This window comes from Puntigrus tetrazona, chromosome 17 (assembly GCF_018831695.1).
Source record: "Puntigrus tetrazona isolate hp1 chromosome 17, ASM1883169v1, whole genome shotgun sequence".
NCBI classification, from domain to species: Eukaryota; Metazoa; Chordata; class Actinopteri; order Cypriniformes; family Cyprinidae; genus Puntigrus; species Puntigrus tetrazona.
The window spans coordinates 15874948-15890837 of NC_056715.1; the positions used below are offsets into that span (position 1 = coordinate 15874948).

At 37.6% G+C, this 15890-nt stretch overlaps 1 protein-coding gene across 4 annotated transcripts in view; it reads right to left on the reverse strand.

The window, feature by feature from the left end:
• The window catches only part of slc24a4a (solute carrier family 24 member 4a), a 31566-nt gene extending 16224 nt beyond the window's left edge, over positions 1–15342 (reverse strand). For 2 of the 4 annotated variants that reach the window (XM_043262878.1, XM_043262876.1), the window contains exons 1-3: positions 15190–15342; positions 14668–15089; positions 7078–7188 (exon numbers count right to left, since the gene is read on the reverse strand). In XM_043262878.1, coding sequence (XP_043118813.1) covers positions 7078–7188; positions 14668–14845 — 289 coding nt within the window. In that variant the 5' untranslated portion in view covers positions 14846–15089; positions 15190–15342. Of the gene's footprint in view, positions 1–7077; positions 7189–14667 lie in introns of all 4 variants that reach the window. The other 2 variants (XM_043262879.1, XM_043262877.1) reach the window with 2 other exon arrangements.
• Positions 15343–15890: the final 548 nt, after the last annotated feature.

The window sequence follows — 15890 nt, forward strand, 5'->3', positions numbered from 1 at the left end:
CTGCTTCTGCGGGATAGGACTTGACGTTCAGCAGGACTTGCTGTTTGTTGACACTTCAAGTTGTTTTTCTCCAGGTTTATGCTCTTGTATGAAGCGATGCAATCTCTTGCAGGTAAACCCATTAAAGTCCTTAGGAGCTACAGCTGCATCAATTATTAATGATGATACCATTAAAAAACAAACTCTCTGTCTCTGTGGGCATCATGACAGTACCTTCAGGTGGAGGCTTAGTAGAGGCCTCCAGACAAATGGCGAATATACATACAAGCATGTACATACAGTGTACAGCATGTGTTTGGGGTTTGTATCTGCTGTATGAACAGAATATCTCCTTGGCTACTGTGGACAAGCGTCTCAGGTAGAGTGAGACAGTATGTGCTTTGTGGTCTCCTGTCATCGGATGACCTTATCCATCAGCGTCTGTCCTGATGTGAACACACATGGCAGAATCAGAGCCCTCACAGTTGGATATACTGAGCTGAGCTCTGTGTGTCTGTAGCTTGTTTTGGTGTATACACCAAAAATGAATATTCACATCACGGTACTCCATCTACATTACTTGTGTGATGTTTTCCGCATCACTTGCACATAGAAAAAAAATAAAATGATGCTCTCTATTTTTTGATTCAACCTGATGTGTCAATAAGCTCTTCACCGATTGGTTTGTGCAACAGCGTGTCCCACTGCAGTTGAATTGACATTTTTGGAGGATTTCAAACATTGCACATTCATGGCAATTGCATTTGCACCATCCAGCATGAATGTGTATTTTTGCATTGATGCATTGAGTGTTTTTGAAATGTGTACTACGTTTTTTTTAAAACCGAAATCCTTAAAGGCCCGATATATTTCAAAATAAAATGGAAAAACAAACTGAAATTACGTAATTTAATAAAAACTAATTTGGAAAGAGCTCAATGTGCAGAAAAAGCTGTTGTGAAAAAGCAACAGATTGTGCGACAGGCTGAATTAAAAATCCAAATGCACACACTGACCGTAAGTGGCACATATAGGAATTTCGGAAAAACCCTGGTTACTGCAGTTTATAAAGTGTTGTGCATCAGTTTTACACCTGCTTGTCACAGAAAAGGAAGTCAAAAGGTGCTTTCCAGCAGCCCTTTCGATTTTTGCATTTGTTATTGTGTTGACAATGTCGTGACAGTGAACAGTCTCCAAAACCCATTTCATGTTCATCTCCTACAAATAAACACAACCTATAGCATAACATATGACTGATTTACTGCTTCATTTGCAAGTAGAATTACACTAGTCAAGGCACTGTAAGGATTTAAAAGCCAATAAATAGTTACAAGTCTTACGGAATAAACTGCGTAGTCCATATACATCAGCAATCCAGAAAGAGGACCGTTAATACTGGATGAAATACAATGCTGCCTCCAGCCCCATCTCTATGTGACAAGCCTCCCTCTGTAACGGTATTATGTTTTCTTTATGAGATATGCACCATAACAGTAAAGCTGTTGAATAGTGTATTAACCTATTTGTCAGTGCCTGAGCTTGCAGTTATGTCACATCTTAAAAGTGCACACACAAAGCGTCCACCCCATCACATTCCACCTTTTTCCTTCCTCCCCCCCTTATGAACGGGTCGATCAATCTGTTCCAGTCTGTAAAAAATGCAAGTTCTTAAAATAACCCCTCTTCAGGCACAGGAGCATTCTGCTTATTCAAATTTCAGTCAACAAGCTGGCATCCAACCCAGACTGTCTGAGCGCTCTCTCTCTTTCAGATTACTTATTGATTTGAGCGGCTTCTGAGGAGCACGAACATAATGGAGGCCGCTCTCATCAAAGCACCTGCTTGTTTGCCTACGTGAATGCCTGTTCAGGGAGACCGTTCAGTTACAAAAACCTGCAAAATCTCTTTTCTTTAGAGATGAAAAAAATTTCCATGCAAACCGAATTGTGCCATTTAAGCATTTTCATTAGTCGTTTCATGTCATTGCTGACCTGAAGAGATTGGTGTTATGCCCTTATCACATCAAATTAAATCAACTCATTTCACACCGCATGACAATGAAGGAACATCTTATTTAGCAAAAACAGAACTGATGGCAACCTCAGCTCAACATTCTCAGCTTTCAGAAAGAAAAAAAAAAAAAAAAAAAAAACTGAATCTGGTCAGCTCCAATAAGATTTGTTGACTGCTATGCAACTTCCAGAAGTCAGCGTACACTTGATTTTAATCAGTCTGCTAGGAAGGATTGTTTACAAGTTCCCCAGGCTACTACAAGTGCTTTAGAGGAAGAACCAATTGCTGTATTCACCAAAGTGCACAAGGCGAACGGAAAAAAATCTTTAAAAAGATATCTGAGAGGCAATTAGCAGCGAGGAAACATGTTCTTCTATATTCAGGACTGTTTACAGAAATAACTGCTACTTATTACTTTAAGATGGATGAAATTTCTGACCACAAAGCTGCAAAACATTTTAAACAAATTGCTTAAGTGTTTTCTGAGTAAGCTTTCACAGAGATTGCTGTATGCGCCGCCACCACTTTGCACATTGGCTGATTATTATAGCATCATCGATTTCACATTTACCTGCCTCTAAAAATCACATAAAACTTGCTTTTTAAAATGTAGATCAGATGTGTTTTCTAGAGGCTTATTATTGGTCAGAACAAATGCACAATTTCCAAACGTTTTACTCTGCAATACAATCTATAGTATAATTAACTGATGCTGCTTTGTACAACATCTTGATTTAATCATCTGAACTCTATACCAGTCAAGAAAAGATGCATCAATGAACTCATTACTCACCTTCACTCTGTTAGTTATAGCTACAGTATGTGTGGGTACTATGAGGATGTCTACATCAAGGGATGAACAATGGTTTAAGGAAAACATGAGATGTTTCTGTACTGCTTCTCTCATGCATTTTGGAAATGAGCCGCTGGATATCTGGGCTGGAGCTCAAAGTGAAACTAAGGGCTGTACAGAAATATCAGCAGTTTTAGGGAGACAAATTTAAACACTTAACTGGAAATTAGTTTGATTATTAGAGAACGTAATCAGAAAATACCTTTATTTCCAGAAAGACATTTTTTAGATGCTTGAAATATTTATTTTCAAAGAGAGCCTTCTCTCCAGAAGTCTTAAGAAAACAAAAAAATAGAAATAAGCACTAAAATTGTTCTCATTTTAAAGGGGGCATGGACTGAGAAATCAAAATTGCTTTGATTTTTTTTTTTCATGTAAAACTGCTTATTTTCAAAGCAATCTGCCAAAACAACACTGACACTCTGACAAAAAAAAAAATGTAACTAAACACTTCCTATGCAGAAGATGATCAACGCCTGCTTCTACATCAATGCCTGTTTAGCCTAAAGTGACTAAAGCCATATTCGGACAGTAATAGTGTCACATTGAAACAAATTACCCTGTTCATGGTGAAAATCACTTATAGTTAGTGATTTTATTGCAGAAATAGGGATGTTGGTGTTTCTCTCTCACCACCCTTGCAAAACCCTTCAGTTTTTTGACAAAACACCAAGGTCATGTTCTGATTTAATTGCCGACTAAATCCACATCTTTACGAGAAGAAAAATACTCAAAACTCAAAATTCAAATTTGAACCCTTTTTGAGCACTTCAACTTTAACTGTTTTACTTCGGTGTAATTTTCATCCATGTTTCTGAAATGCTGGAAAGCATTTACCAAAAAAAAAAAAAAAAAAAAAAACAATACTTCATAACTGATTCACCACAGCAACTGAGAGAAAAGAAAATTACATATACATTCATAATAATTTCATTATGGCAGCAGCAGCCTTTGCATTGCCTTCCTTCTGATCTTACCATTAGGAAAGACTGACCTTTATTTTTAAATGTCCAGATCATGTCAGAAACAACTTGGTCTTTTGTTCACTTCATTTTATCAAGGATGGGTTTACAAACAAAGCATAATTTTATGGAGGATTTACAGAAAGACAAGTGTGAGAACCTTTTCATTAGATGATCACTAATGCTCTATCTGTTATTACAGATAAATTTAATATGTACTGAGTATTTATGAATTTTAGAGTCGTAGAATCCATAAAGCCGTTTCAGTTCCTTATACTTAAAGCATTCTATTTTCTATATTCTCCATCCCATAAGAAGGAAGCTGATAATGTGGTAGCTGAATTAAGTTAAGCAGAATATTTAGCTTCATACGCAGCTGTAGCGCAAGGCGCTATTTTGCTAATGGTATTGCCAAACATAAAATAAAAAGTGCTGTTACTGTACTACTCCATCTCTAATAGCAATGGTCTCAAGGATAGGGTGCTTAACTCCGATTTGCAGTAAGGAAAAAAAAAAGGAAGTACCTAATTCAATAGCTATGTCCGAATTAACTTTATAATAGCTAGCATCAATAATTCCTAAAATGAATAAGTAACATTATAACAGCGAGAAAGAAGAGCTCTCTGAATGTTTCACAATTGTGACAGTCAACGTGACCTCCACCTGGCCTTCAGCTCGGAGGGTTGCTGACAAAGATGGACAGATCTCATCTTTCTTCTCCCTCCTCGCTCATGTAGCTGGCTAAGACCTCAGATCACCGCTCGCTCACATTCTGGCTGGGAGCAGCAAGGCTAAGATCCACGATGTCAGCGCTTGACGATGGAGCGTGGCGTACCGCTGAGCAAATCTGCCTGAAAGCGGTGCTGTTCCACACTCCCTGAGACACTGAAACATTCATTATGGGCAGCGAGCAAATTGAAAGGGCAGATTCCATCAGCCCACGATGACAAACTTCCTCAGCTCACGACTCTAATAGAGACACAACCCCCGAAACGTTCCGTAATCTCACATCGCAGTGCAAACGGGGTCACGTGCACTGAACTGCGGCGTTTGGGCAAATAAGAGCCGCTTAATGAGAAAGCCCTCGGGCACGGAGATGCCAGGACTCCCAAGACGCATCCAAAGATCTGGCCTCATCTTCCCTAGCATCTCCTATGGTCACAGGGATGTCGAGGGGACAGCGTCTAAAAATAGCCTTCCTGCTTCCATTTATAGAATGCACAAGGCAAAGCCACAGATCCATTTCTCTCATAATCACAAATCTTCCCTTACAATTCTATTGTCTTTCCACAAAGCTGCCCAGAGCGATAACGATTTCCAGTCAAAGCAGCTTAATTTACTGTTGGAACAATTCATTTCAATAAGTTGGCAGGACTGAGCTCCATTCCATTGACGTTTTCATGCATATATTACATTTTGTGCAAGATTTATGCCTTTATTAGCATTGTGTGGTCAATATCAGTGACAACGGATGAAAGGGAATATTTGGAAGTCGAATTTAGCAATAGACCGTAGGCAATAAATCAAAAAGACACTTAAAATTATGGGATAAATTTGATTTCTAAGAAAAACTTTCAAATCTATAGTCAAATGACAAATCTTAAATGGAACAAGTTCCCAAAGCAGTCAGTAGGTTTTCTGTGTGCAGTGGCTTAGTGAGCCATCTGTTTTGAGAGAGTAGTGAAAATTGAGCCTAATCTCCACTAAATGTAATATTCAGCCAGATATCAAAATGCAGAAACATCACAAGTCATTATATGTGCTGCCAGGAAACCAATTAAGCCTGGGACAAGCATTTTTGTATGCTGCTTAAACTTCAATCAATCAATCAATGTTAGTGCTGCTCAATGAATGGTATTTGTGTATGATTTTCAGTTCGTTTTTTTTTTAAAGATAGTTAATTTTTTTATACAAGTTATTTAATATACAAGTTGTTGGAATAGGACAAAAATAAATAAATTGAGAAAAGTCGAGTTAGAGTTTTCTAAAGGTTCCAAAGCAGAATCGTCAACAGATTTAATTGATTTGTTCCCGAATTGCTTGAACTGCTCCATAATGAGAGACACCAATGTTTCAGGAGACACAAAATAGGACATGCTTATTAGACACCCATTTTATTTTTATTTGGGTACATGTATGATTTTTTTTTTTTTTTTAACTTTAAGTTCAAAAAGCATCGCTAGCTGCCAGTGTTTCCTGTCATAGCAATGCAAAGGCTTGATTTTAAAATGTTTTAAATTTTTAAATTTGTATTTAACTTCAGAATGATCTCAAAAGTAAAAAGAGGTGTTACTATGCGTTCACACCAGACGCAACTTGCGCTAATAAATAGACCAAGCTACCGATTGGTTAAAGTGGTGCAAATATTCACTAAAGTTCAGATTTTTCAACTAGCCTGAAACGCTAAAATCACTCCGTAGGATGTCTAAATCGCATCTTTGCATTGACTTAACATGTAAATGACTCGCTCTTAATGTTTTCACATCTAGTGTGAACGCATCATTAAAGGGTTAGTTCCCCCCAAAATGAAAATTCAGGTCATTACTCACCCTCATGTCCTCCCAAACCTGTAAAACCTTCGTTCATCTTCAGAACACAAATCCACACACACATTTTTTTTGAAACTAGAGCGCTCTCTGACCCTCCGTAGACACTACTTGGCAGAAGACATAACTCAGGGAAGAAGAATGGTTGAGTAAATTACTTTTTTTGTGCAAAGAAAACAAAAATAACATTCTCGTAGTGTTGCAAACCTGAAGTCAATGATGGAACATTTAAATTGTGTTGCCGTCTACGTAGGATCAAATAGCTCTCAGATTTCATCTTGATTTTGTTCTGAAGATAAACTAGGGTCTTAGAGGTTTGGAAAGGTATGAGAGGGAGTAATTAGATTAAATTTTCATTTTGGGGAGAACCAACCCACAAATTCTGATGTTGTGGTAGCTGTGCTTTAAAATGTGCATAATTTCAACTTATGAAGGATTTTGAGAAGTCTAAGAGTAATTAGTGTTGAGTACTACTGTAAAGTTTACCATGCTTGCTATAAAAGTAAAAAAAAATTATCATCAATTGAGAACATTCAACATTTTGAAAAGTAATCAATTTAAGCGGTTACATTTTTTCTTTTTTTACTAAATTTAAATAGTTAAACTACATTTTAATAGTGTGACTTGTGTTATGTGACCCATTGCATTTCCAACATTCATCCTAAAACAAGTGATCGCTCACATGCTTAAAAAGACAATTATTATGACGTGATGTATGAATGACCTGGTTCTGTGCAGTTCTTCTCCGTCTCGTTCTCTCCTGCTGTGGCCATAAGCCTTCGGCCCAGGTGATCTCTGGGAACGGCGAACCCCTCCTGAAGCACTAGCCCATGACCTGTGAATGAAGACATAATTTAAAATGTACAAAATCAGAGTGTAGGCGCCAAAGCTGTTGTGAATCCGCTTACCCGGATCCCTCCGTAACCAGCACAGATTTGCAGAAAATTACTGTCGTTTAGCAAATAAATAATTTACAGACAGTTACATACATACTCCTAACAATTTAATACATAATCTTATTACTATAAACTCCCTTGTCGTTTGGGGAGTAACATATTCATTTTCATTATGCATTGTGTCAAATAGCTTGGGTATGCCGAGTTTGTGGAGCTTACATGCACTGCACCCTTAATATTTATACTTAATTCATCAACCTAAATGCAGTTGAATGAATGTGTTCACTTAAGTTACAGTATAGCTTCAAACAAACACCCTACTGTTTAAAATGGTTTTGTACTTTTAACATCACATGTCACCTATCCAAATACTAATCATTCCCAAGAGATGCTTTTCAACTTTGAGCTAATTAGCTAAATTACTTGGCGGTCAGGCTTGCGCTTAGCGTGTGATACTGTGACCTTGATCTGCCTGGCTTTCGCTTTTAATCGCTGTTCCTATGTGATGTGCATTATATCATGGTTAGCAGCACCACAGGGGGTTGTTTATTTTGAGAAAAATCATAGAAAGAAAATGGTGTGAAGATTCAACCATGCATACTGTCCTAACAGCCAGAGCTTGAATTAGGATTTCATGCCTCACATTTTGCCTGCATTTCTATGCTTCAGCAGTCGATTTAAACTTTTTTTTTTTCCACGAGGATGTGGAGTGTGCAAAAAAAAAGAAAAAAATCTGCATAAATCACATTTATCTTTTTCTAAAACTATGGCACATATTTAGTGGAACATATTTATTGAACAGTTGGCATTACAGCTGTTATTCATTGAACACATTGTGTTTATTCAAATTATAAAAAAACCCCACCAAATTCTATGTTGATGTATGATGTCACTTCTGTACACCATGAAATCAATTAACGAGCAGAATGACTACCAATCAGTTAACATTCAGTTAGTTCTTTAAGGATTAAAACATTCAACTCTGAAGCCTTGAAACACTACATTAGTACGTACTACAGCAGTGACAGCTTTTTTTCTAGAAAACATTTTTTAGCAGAATTTTGAGCTCTTCGTGTTAAGATTATATTGAAAAAGAAACCGACTCTCAGACCATCAGTTTTAATAAGTCAAAAAAAAAAAAAAAAAAATGGTTTGATAAGTGGTTGAATTGGTGATTCGTGGCTCATATGTTAGGAGAATGAAACGGGTTGTTTTTGAAAATGTCAAAATATTTTCTATCCAAGTACAATATGCAATCAGAAGCCTTATATTAATCTCTTAAAATTACTTTTTTACTAAAATTCCAAAAAAAAAACAAAAAAAAAAAACGCGCACACACACGTCTAAAAATATATTGTAGTTGATGCTCAAAGAATGATGTGGAATTTAAGAAACACTTAACTTCCAAAACAATTCCCATCCTTAGTCCCCACTTATTTGATAGAAAAAAAGGAGGCATAAACAAAGATAATGGTGAAGGCAATTTTAATTTTGAGGTAAACTATTCTTTTAATGCAATTATCTTTTAAGTATACGTTTTATTTACAAATAGCCTGAACAAGAGCCTGAAAAAAAAAAAAAAAAAAATTGCACTAACTGAAAACTACTGCAGCAAAACCTGTCAAAAATATTCCAACTGTTCCTAAATCAAGAACAGAATGACCCACTTACAGCTTATGAGAGGCAGAAAAAAAAAAAAAAAGAGCAGTAAAGTTGTGTAACGAAGTGTCACACGCAGAAGGAGGACAGAATAATGAAGTTCATTAAGCAGCATTTTCAGCTTGCACTAACTTCCTTATAGTTATCAATGTAGGATAATGAGAAGGTGCAGAAAGACCAGGAATGAGATTTGGGAAGCTGGCCCATATTAGGTGTGATGTTCAGTAATCACAGCAGGAGTACACACCAGATGGACTCCTGACAGGCTTATCAGATATTCCAGCATCCGTAGAGCCATTAAGCAGAAAGCACATATTCAGCATCCTCATCATTACAATATCATGTGCAGGTAATCCCTTAAGCCGCTTGTAATTTTGGCGTAATTAAACTCGACCGCACCCACTAGTATCGCTCAGCCAGGCAAAGCTGTACACTTTGTAGACAATAAGTGTAAGTCGAAAGGCATGATGCAAAATCCCCTGTAATGAGACGTCATTTGTGTCTGAGATATGTTTGTACCACAGGGGTTTGATCTGTGCTCCGTTTTTAACCACCTAGACTCCACGGGTGCTCATTTCAGCCGCAAACTGCAGTAAATTGTACGAGTGTTAGATGATTTGCATTAAATCACACAAAGCTCTGTAGATAATTCATACAAACCAACTGCATTTGCAATCACTTATAAGTCTTCAAAAAAGTCACAATAAAAGCGCAAGACTTTTACAGAAAAATTACTTCAGCAAATGCATTTTTATTCCAAGTTTGATTTTGTTACTGCTATTGGTTAGGTTTAGGATAGGGTAGGGATATATTTAACTTTCAAAAGGTATCAGAAATCTAAATTCCCTTGATCTTCTGACAAAAAGGCAGTTGTACTATAAAATATCCTGTAAGTTTAAGAACTCAAAGCTTACTAATTAGACTAAAAACTGCTTATACTGAAGCCAATCTGCCAAAATGGCTGTGGAATATGCCACTATTATGTAATAGTGTGGCTAAACACCACCTATGCAGAGGATTTTCAACGCCTGCTTCTACATCACTGCCTGTTTAGCTAATTTTAGGCAATCGCAACAGTGGAGGCTTCATTTACACTTGGCTTTAACATGCGATTGCTGTGATCTGTTCATTAGTCAATAAGGATGTGTCGCTTTTACACTTGCGAGCATCAACTGACTTCTCGATCTGGAAAACCAAACGGATCGTTCCCGTGCAATATTTAAATAAATCTGCACAGCATGACCGTGGTCTAAAGCAGACTAGTGGTTCAGTCGCAGGACGTGTGCAAATCTCACTAGTGCACCGTTTTTGTGACCGTTCGACCAGAGAGAGGAGGCAGGGTTTCACGTGATGTCGACCTGCGAATGCAGACACGACGGCTGGATTGCACTGTTTAAATTACACTGAGGTCTGATAACAACGCATCCTCGACCACCTCTGGACCAGGGGCGGTTTCTTAAAACTGAATTGGGCTTATTTGGTAAACCCGTTTCATGAAACCGGCCCCAGGACATGCTCATCGGATATTATTCGGTTCAGAAGCGCATTTACATTTGCCTTTTCGGTGTGTATGTGGACAACATCCAGATACAGGTCAGATATTAATGCCAAGTTTAAAAACAGAGCTCAAACGCTTCTGATGTGGGGGTCAAAGCATGACAGAAAAGAACCTTTTACTTCTAAACTATGATGTTTACGTAAAAAAAGTTTTCCCCAGAGTCTAGTATGCAATAATAATAATAATAATAATAATAATAAATAAATAAATAAATAAATAAAAGGAAGAAAGTGTTGTGAAACATGCAAGAAGCAAATGTAATATTTGTCAGAAATGTCAGCACTGGCACTTCCCCCAATAAGCTTCCGTTGGTCTGAAGGTATATATCATGGTTTAGACACTGTGCTGTCTGTGTGGTTCTTCGACTGACACTGATTCCATTTCCTACGTCCTCTAGGATGCTTTTCATCTCCATACTTAAATTACACATGAGATTGTTATACCCTCCATCTTGCAGATGAGATTTTATTTAATCCAATTCGTAAAACTTCCTTCCCTCAAATCCCCCTTCACCTTCCTTTCACAGTACTCTTGTGGAGAGATAAAAAAAAAAAAAAAAAAAAAAAAAAACACATGAAACATCAGACTCTTTGGATATCAGACTGTCTGCCGGCTAATGATCAGCGGGGGTCTCAGAGCTCTGCACATAACTCCAGTTATTTTTAAAGATTTGTTGTTCCAAACCTGTATGACCTTATTTCTTCCCGGAAATCAAACAGAGATGTTAACTAAATATTCAAGATGCAAAAGATGAAATTTTTCCAATTTTCTCTCAAGCTTAAAGGGGTCATATGATGTAATTTCAAGTTTTCCTTTATCTTTGGAGTGTTGCAATCCGTCTTTGCAACTTCAGGGATCTTCAACACCAAAAAGATACCCTTTATAAAAGTTATGAAAATAGCTAAAACAGCTCATTTAAACACACCCTCACTTCTCTACGTCATGGTTTGGGTTTATTTTTATATTATTCTTGCTGTAGTGCTGTCGCCGGCACCATGATCTGTAGATGCCATGTTTCATTGTTAAAGTGAAACTACTTACTTTGTGCTTTAAAAAAAAAATTAATAAATAAATAAATAAAAGTGAGAAATTAGAGTATTAGCACATTTACAGAGAACTGATTCCTGAACCTGCAGAGTAGTCTATATTGGCTTTAAAGCAAGGTGGTTCCAGCGTAGCAAGGACAGTCTGATGCTTCTGACTCACAACCCAAGTTAACAAATTTTTTTTTTTAACAACATTCAAGTAAATTTTCACAGTTGTTGCTGGAACATACAGATAAGTGCTAGACAAAAGTCAACGGTCTTAGCCTCAGATGTCATGCTCACCGTTTAATTAAAAGGCATCATATAATGTTGCTATAAAGAACATTATTTTGGTTCAATAAAACAACATTATTTTCCTCGTACTGTACATCATTGTTTCTCCCCTAAGCCCTACCTTCCAAATCAGGTCAATTTGTACAAAGCTCATTTTAAAAAAAGGCGAGGCGCGCTCTAATTGGCCAGTTAACCAGTGTGTTGTGATTGGCAGAAATGTTACACCCCTTGCATCTTGGCGCTACGACACCAAAATAATAAAACATTACAAACTAGGCATTTGTTGATTATCATGACTTGGTACCGTCTTTTGACGCATTATGTTGCATCGCGCCGTGTAAACGTAACACTGTCTGCATTCGTGATTGGAGAAATGACAGCAGCACTACCATTCACTAATCAACTTGCGTTTGAATAGTAAGAAAAAAATTAAAATAGTAGGCTGCGCCGGTGTTATGAAATTAAACCCATTTTGTGACGTAGAAAATTGGAAGCGTATTTAAACGAGCAGTTTTATGGGGGTGTGGACGAGTCAACACTACGAAGAGAAAAGAAAACTTGAAAATCGCATCATATGACCCCTTTAACACCTGGTGCATATGACACACAAAACTGAAAACACTTTAGGGGTTTCAAAGTCTGTATCTGATTGGTTAATTCTACAGGATTTCTGTGTGTGCGTCACATTCTTTAACAGTCCACCTGGAAATAAAGCTATCAAAATGCCAAACCCCTCATGGAAAAAGCTGCCACATGACAATTAATGCTTATCAAGAACAGCTAGATGTTGGATATTTAAAAAGGTATGTGAAATCCATGGCCTAGCCTCCATCCAAAATTTTACATGCAGCTCTATCATTTTACAGACATTATCAGCTTAACATTTTCATGACACTACAAATCGTTTGCTTAACCTTCATCAAACGGCAGTCCTTGACTAATGAAAGACTCCCTCGGCCATCAATCTGTAGGTCTGTCTATCATAGGGTTGACCATATGTGCCAATTTTCAAGGATGCGTCCTGGCCAGGATTTGTTTGCAGTCGTTGTATGACATCCTAGTACCATACAGATGGTTCCTTATGCTTTTCAAAAAGGTCAAGGTACTTTGTCAAACACTTATCAGTCTGCCACTTTAAATCGAACACAATTACCACCGGTTTCGCAAACATTTAAGATAGTCCCAGACTAAAAATTTATGTTTGAACTGAAAATAGCTTGCTCTGACATACTTTAAAATACGTCAGTGTCACTGTAATGTTTTCTTATATGCCATTTTTGTGAGTTGCTTAAATATTTCAAGGCCTAGTCCTGGCTTAAGCTAAGCCCTCATTGTTACACTGTGCCTTAACTCTTTCGCCTCCAACAAAAACATTTATAAAAAAAAAAAATAATAATAAAAAGTTACCAGCCACTGCCAACATTTGTGTTGATTTTCACCTAAATTTGATGGCCTTTAGAATATTTTATGCTATGCAGACTCCGGTGTCTTCAAAAAAAACCTTTATGCGTTCATGTTTTTAATAATCACTTGAATGCAGTTTAGGTTTAATCAGAAATACATTTTTGATGAAAAAAAAAAATATATTTTGTACATTTATTTAGTATTTCATTTTTCCACAAAGTACTGTATTTTCAGGCAAAATACACTCAGATATCAGGGGATGTGTGGGAGTAAAAAAATACAAAAAAGGGCTAGGCTACACATTCATGCGCATCTTGTGAGTAAAGACTGTTCTTTGATTAGCTGTAAATCTCCATTACCCGTTTTCGAGTGGAGTGGCAATTAATACACATAGCTGTAGATCACTGACAAACCATGCAGTTTCGTGGGTCATTAATTCGAGATACTGATCCCGATATTGCATAGCTTGGGAGTGATCTACAGCCATGTGTATTAATTGCTACTCCGTTTGAAAAGAGGTGATGAAGAATTAGCTTTACTTATGAGATGCGCATGAATATATCAATGAACATGTCCTAATGTTAACATGGTGATTTAGTACATTCTAAAATACAGGCTATTCTTAAATTTCCCGAATGATAGATTTTTTTTTTTTATTATAAATTATAAAAGCAGTGCACTAAGCTCAAACACTGCGTTATCAAGCATTAAAGTTTTTTTGACTCGCATGCATGTCCTCCACTCCTAAAACCAAAATATGAACCTTTCATTACCCAAATTAGGGGCACTTTAATACACGCCTTCATACCTAAAAATGCACTTGAAGGTCAAGAAGTTGGTTCTTCACTGAATTCAGAAAATACATAAACATAACTTTCATAAAAACAAATCAAATCACAAGTCTTATTGACTCCGCCCTTCTGAATATCGACACGCCCACCCAAACGTTTAACTCCGCCCATGTGGGCGCGAGTCAAACTCGGCTTGAAACGGTCAGCTAACGTTAACTGTCGAATACAATGAAACGGCGTGTTATATTTTTATCTTAACGTTACCCAAACGCAATCAGGAACTGTCTGTGACATAGTTTGGACATGAAAACATAGCTTGAAATCATCGTCGTTTGTTTGTTTTAAATGACACGCAAGACGGCTTTATGATACTGTACAACGTGTAACCATGCCAACCGCCACATCGCCCCACAAAATAGCCCAAAGAATAATAACGGACGTTGTGAAGACGCTGTCAACCCTCCTTGTGCATTTATTCATGTAAATCCCGAGAAAAGGGATGTTCTCCCCACTCACAGCAGCCTCTATTCACACTACAGTGAATAATTCAACGTCTGACGTCCCGAAAAAGGACAAGTATGCACTGCTGCCTCGTCGGCGCGTTATTAAAACACTACACGATAACGACAAGCGCAAGTAACGACGTGTAGCCCCAACAATTACACACAGGGACGGCCACTTACTCACCTGTTTTTGTGAGCAACGCCGACATACACCACGCCAAGAACAGGACGCTGCAGATGAAGCACACCTGCACGAACAGCATCTCTCTCCTTTTGCGAACTTTAAACATTTTGGTAATGATGCTCTTTTTAGATAAACTGCAGCTCTGCTCCAGCTCCGTGGTCGTCTGTGGCTGGGTCATTTTGTGAGTGGATTTCAGTGCAATTGAAGCCACACAGATGGCCGGGACCGCAGGAAATCAGGCTCGGGATGAGGTCTTCCTCATGTCCAGCGCGCCGATCCCGTCTCTCTCTCTTTCTCTCTCTCTCTCTCGCTTTCTGTATGTGTGTGTGTGTGTGTGTGAGAGAAAGAAAGAAAGCTTCAGTCCCAGGTGCCTCCTCCACTCGCTCGTGCTGATGTTGTACTATTAAAGCGGCCCGCTTGCCCTGTTTGCGAGGAAAAAAACCCGCTAATTATATTCACCTGAAATTAATCATATATTTTGAACGATGTGCAGTACGCGGTGATAGCAAAAGTGAAACCCACGTTCTCTTTCACACATAAGCTACACAGGGCGAGCTGATGTCCAGGTATTTAATGTCAGTGAACGTCTTTAGGATCCACGCCGTTCAGGCTCGGTCCTCTCAAGTTGAGGTTTCATCTCCTCTCATGCAGCTGCCGTGACTTCTACATGTGAGAGACTGTTACGCGCCTTCACGTGACACGGGTGACGTAGGCACCCTGAGCCTACTACACTCGCTAAACTAGACTACTATAATCCTTGACTTCGGCCGTGCGAACGGTGTGGGCATTTCTTTTATGCGTGGGGCTTAATTGCGGGACGCTTTGTGTCGTTTTCTTCTGTTCGAACATCGACAGGCAGTCAGTGAGAAGGAATGCTATTGTGAATTTAATTGCCCGGGTTAATAAAGGAATCAGAAGATTTCAAAATGGGCTTTCTGTTCAGCAAATAAACCTGAAAAAGTTTCCACAAAAAAAAAAAAAAAAAAAAAAAAAAAATAAATAAATATATATATATATATATATATATATATATATATATATATATATATATATATATATATATATATATATATATATATATATACACACACACACACACACACACACACACACACACACACACACACACACATATATATATATATATATATATATATATATATATATATATATATATATATATATATATATATATATATATATATTCTTCCTGACTGTTTAGA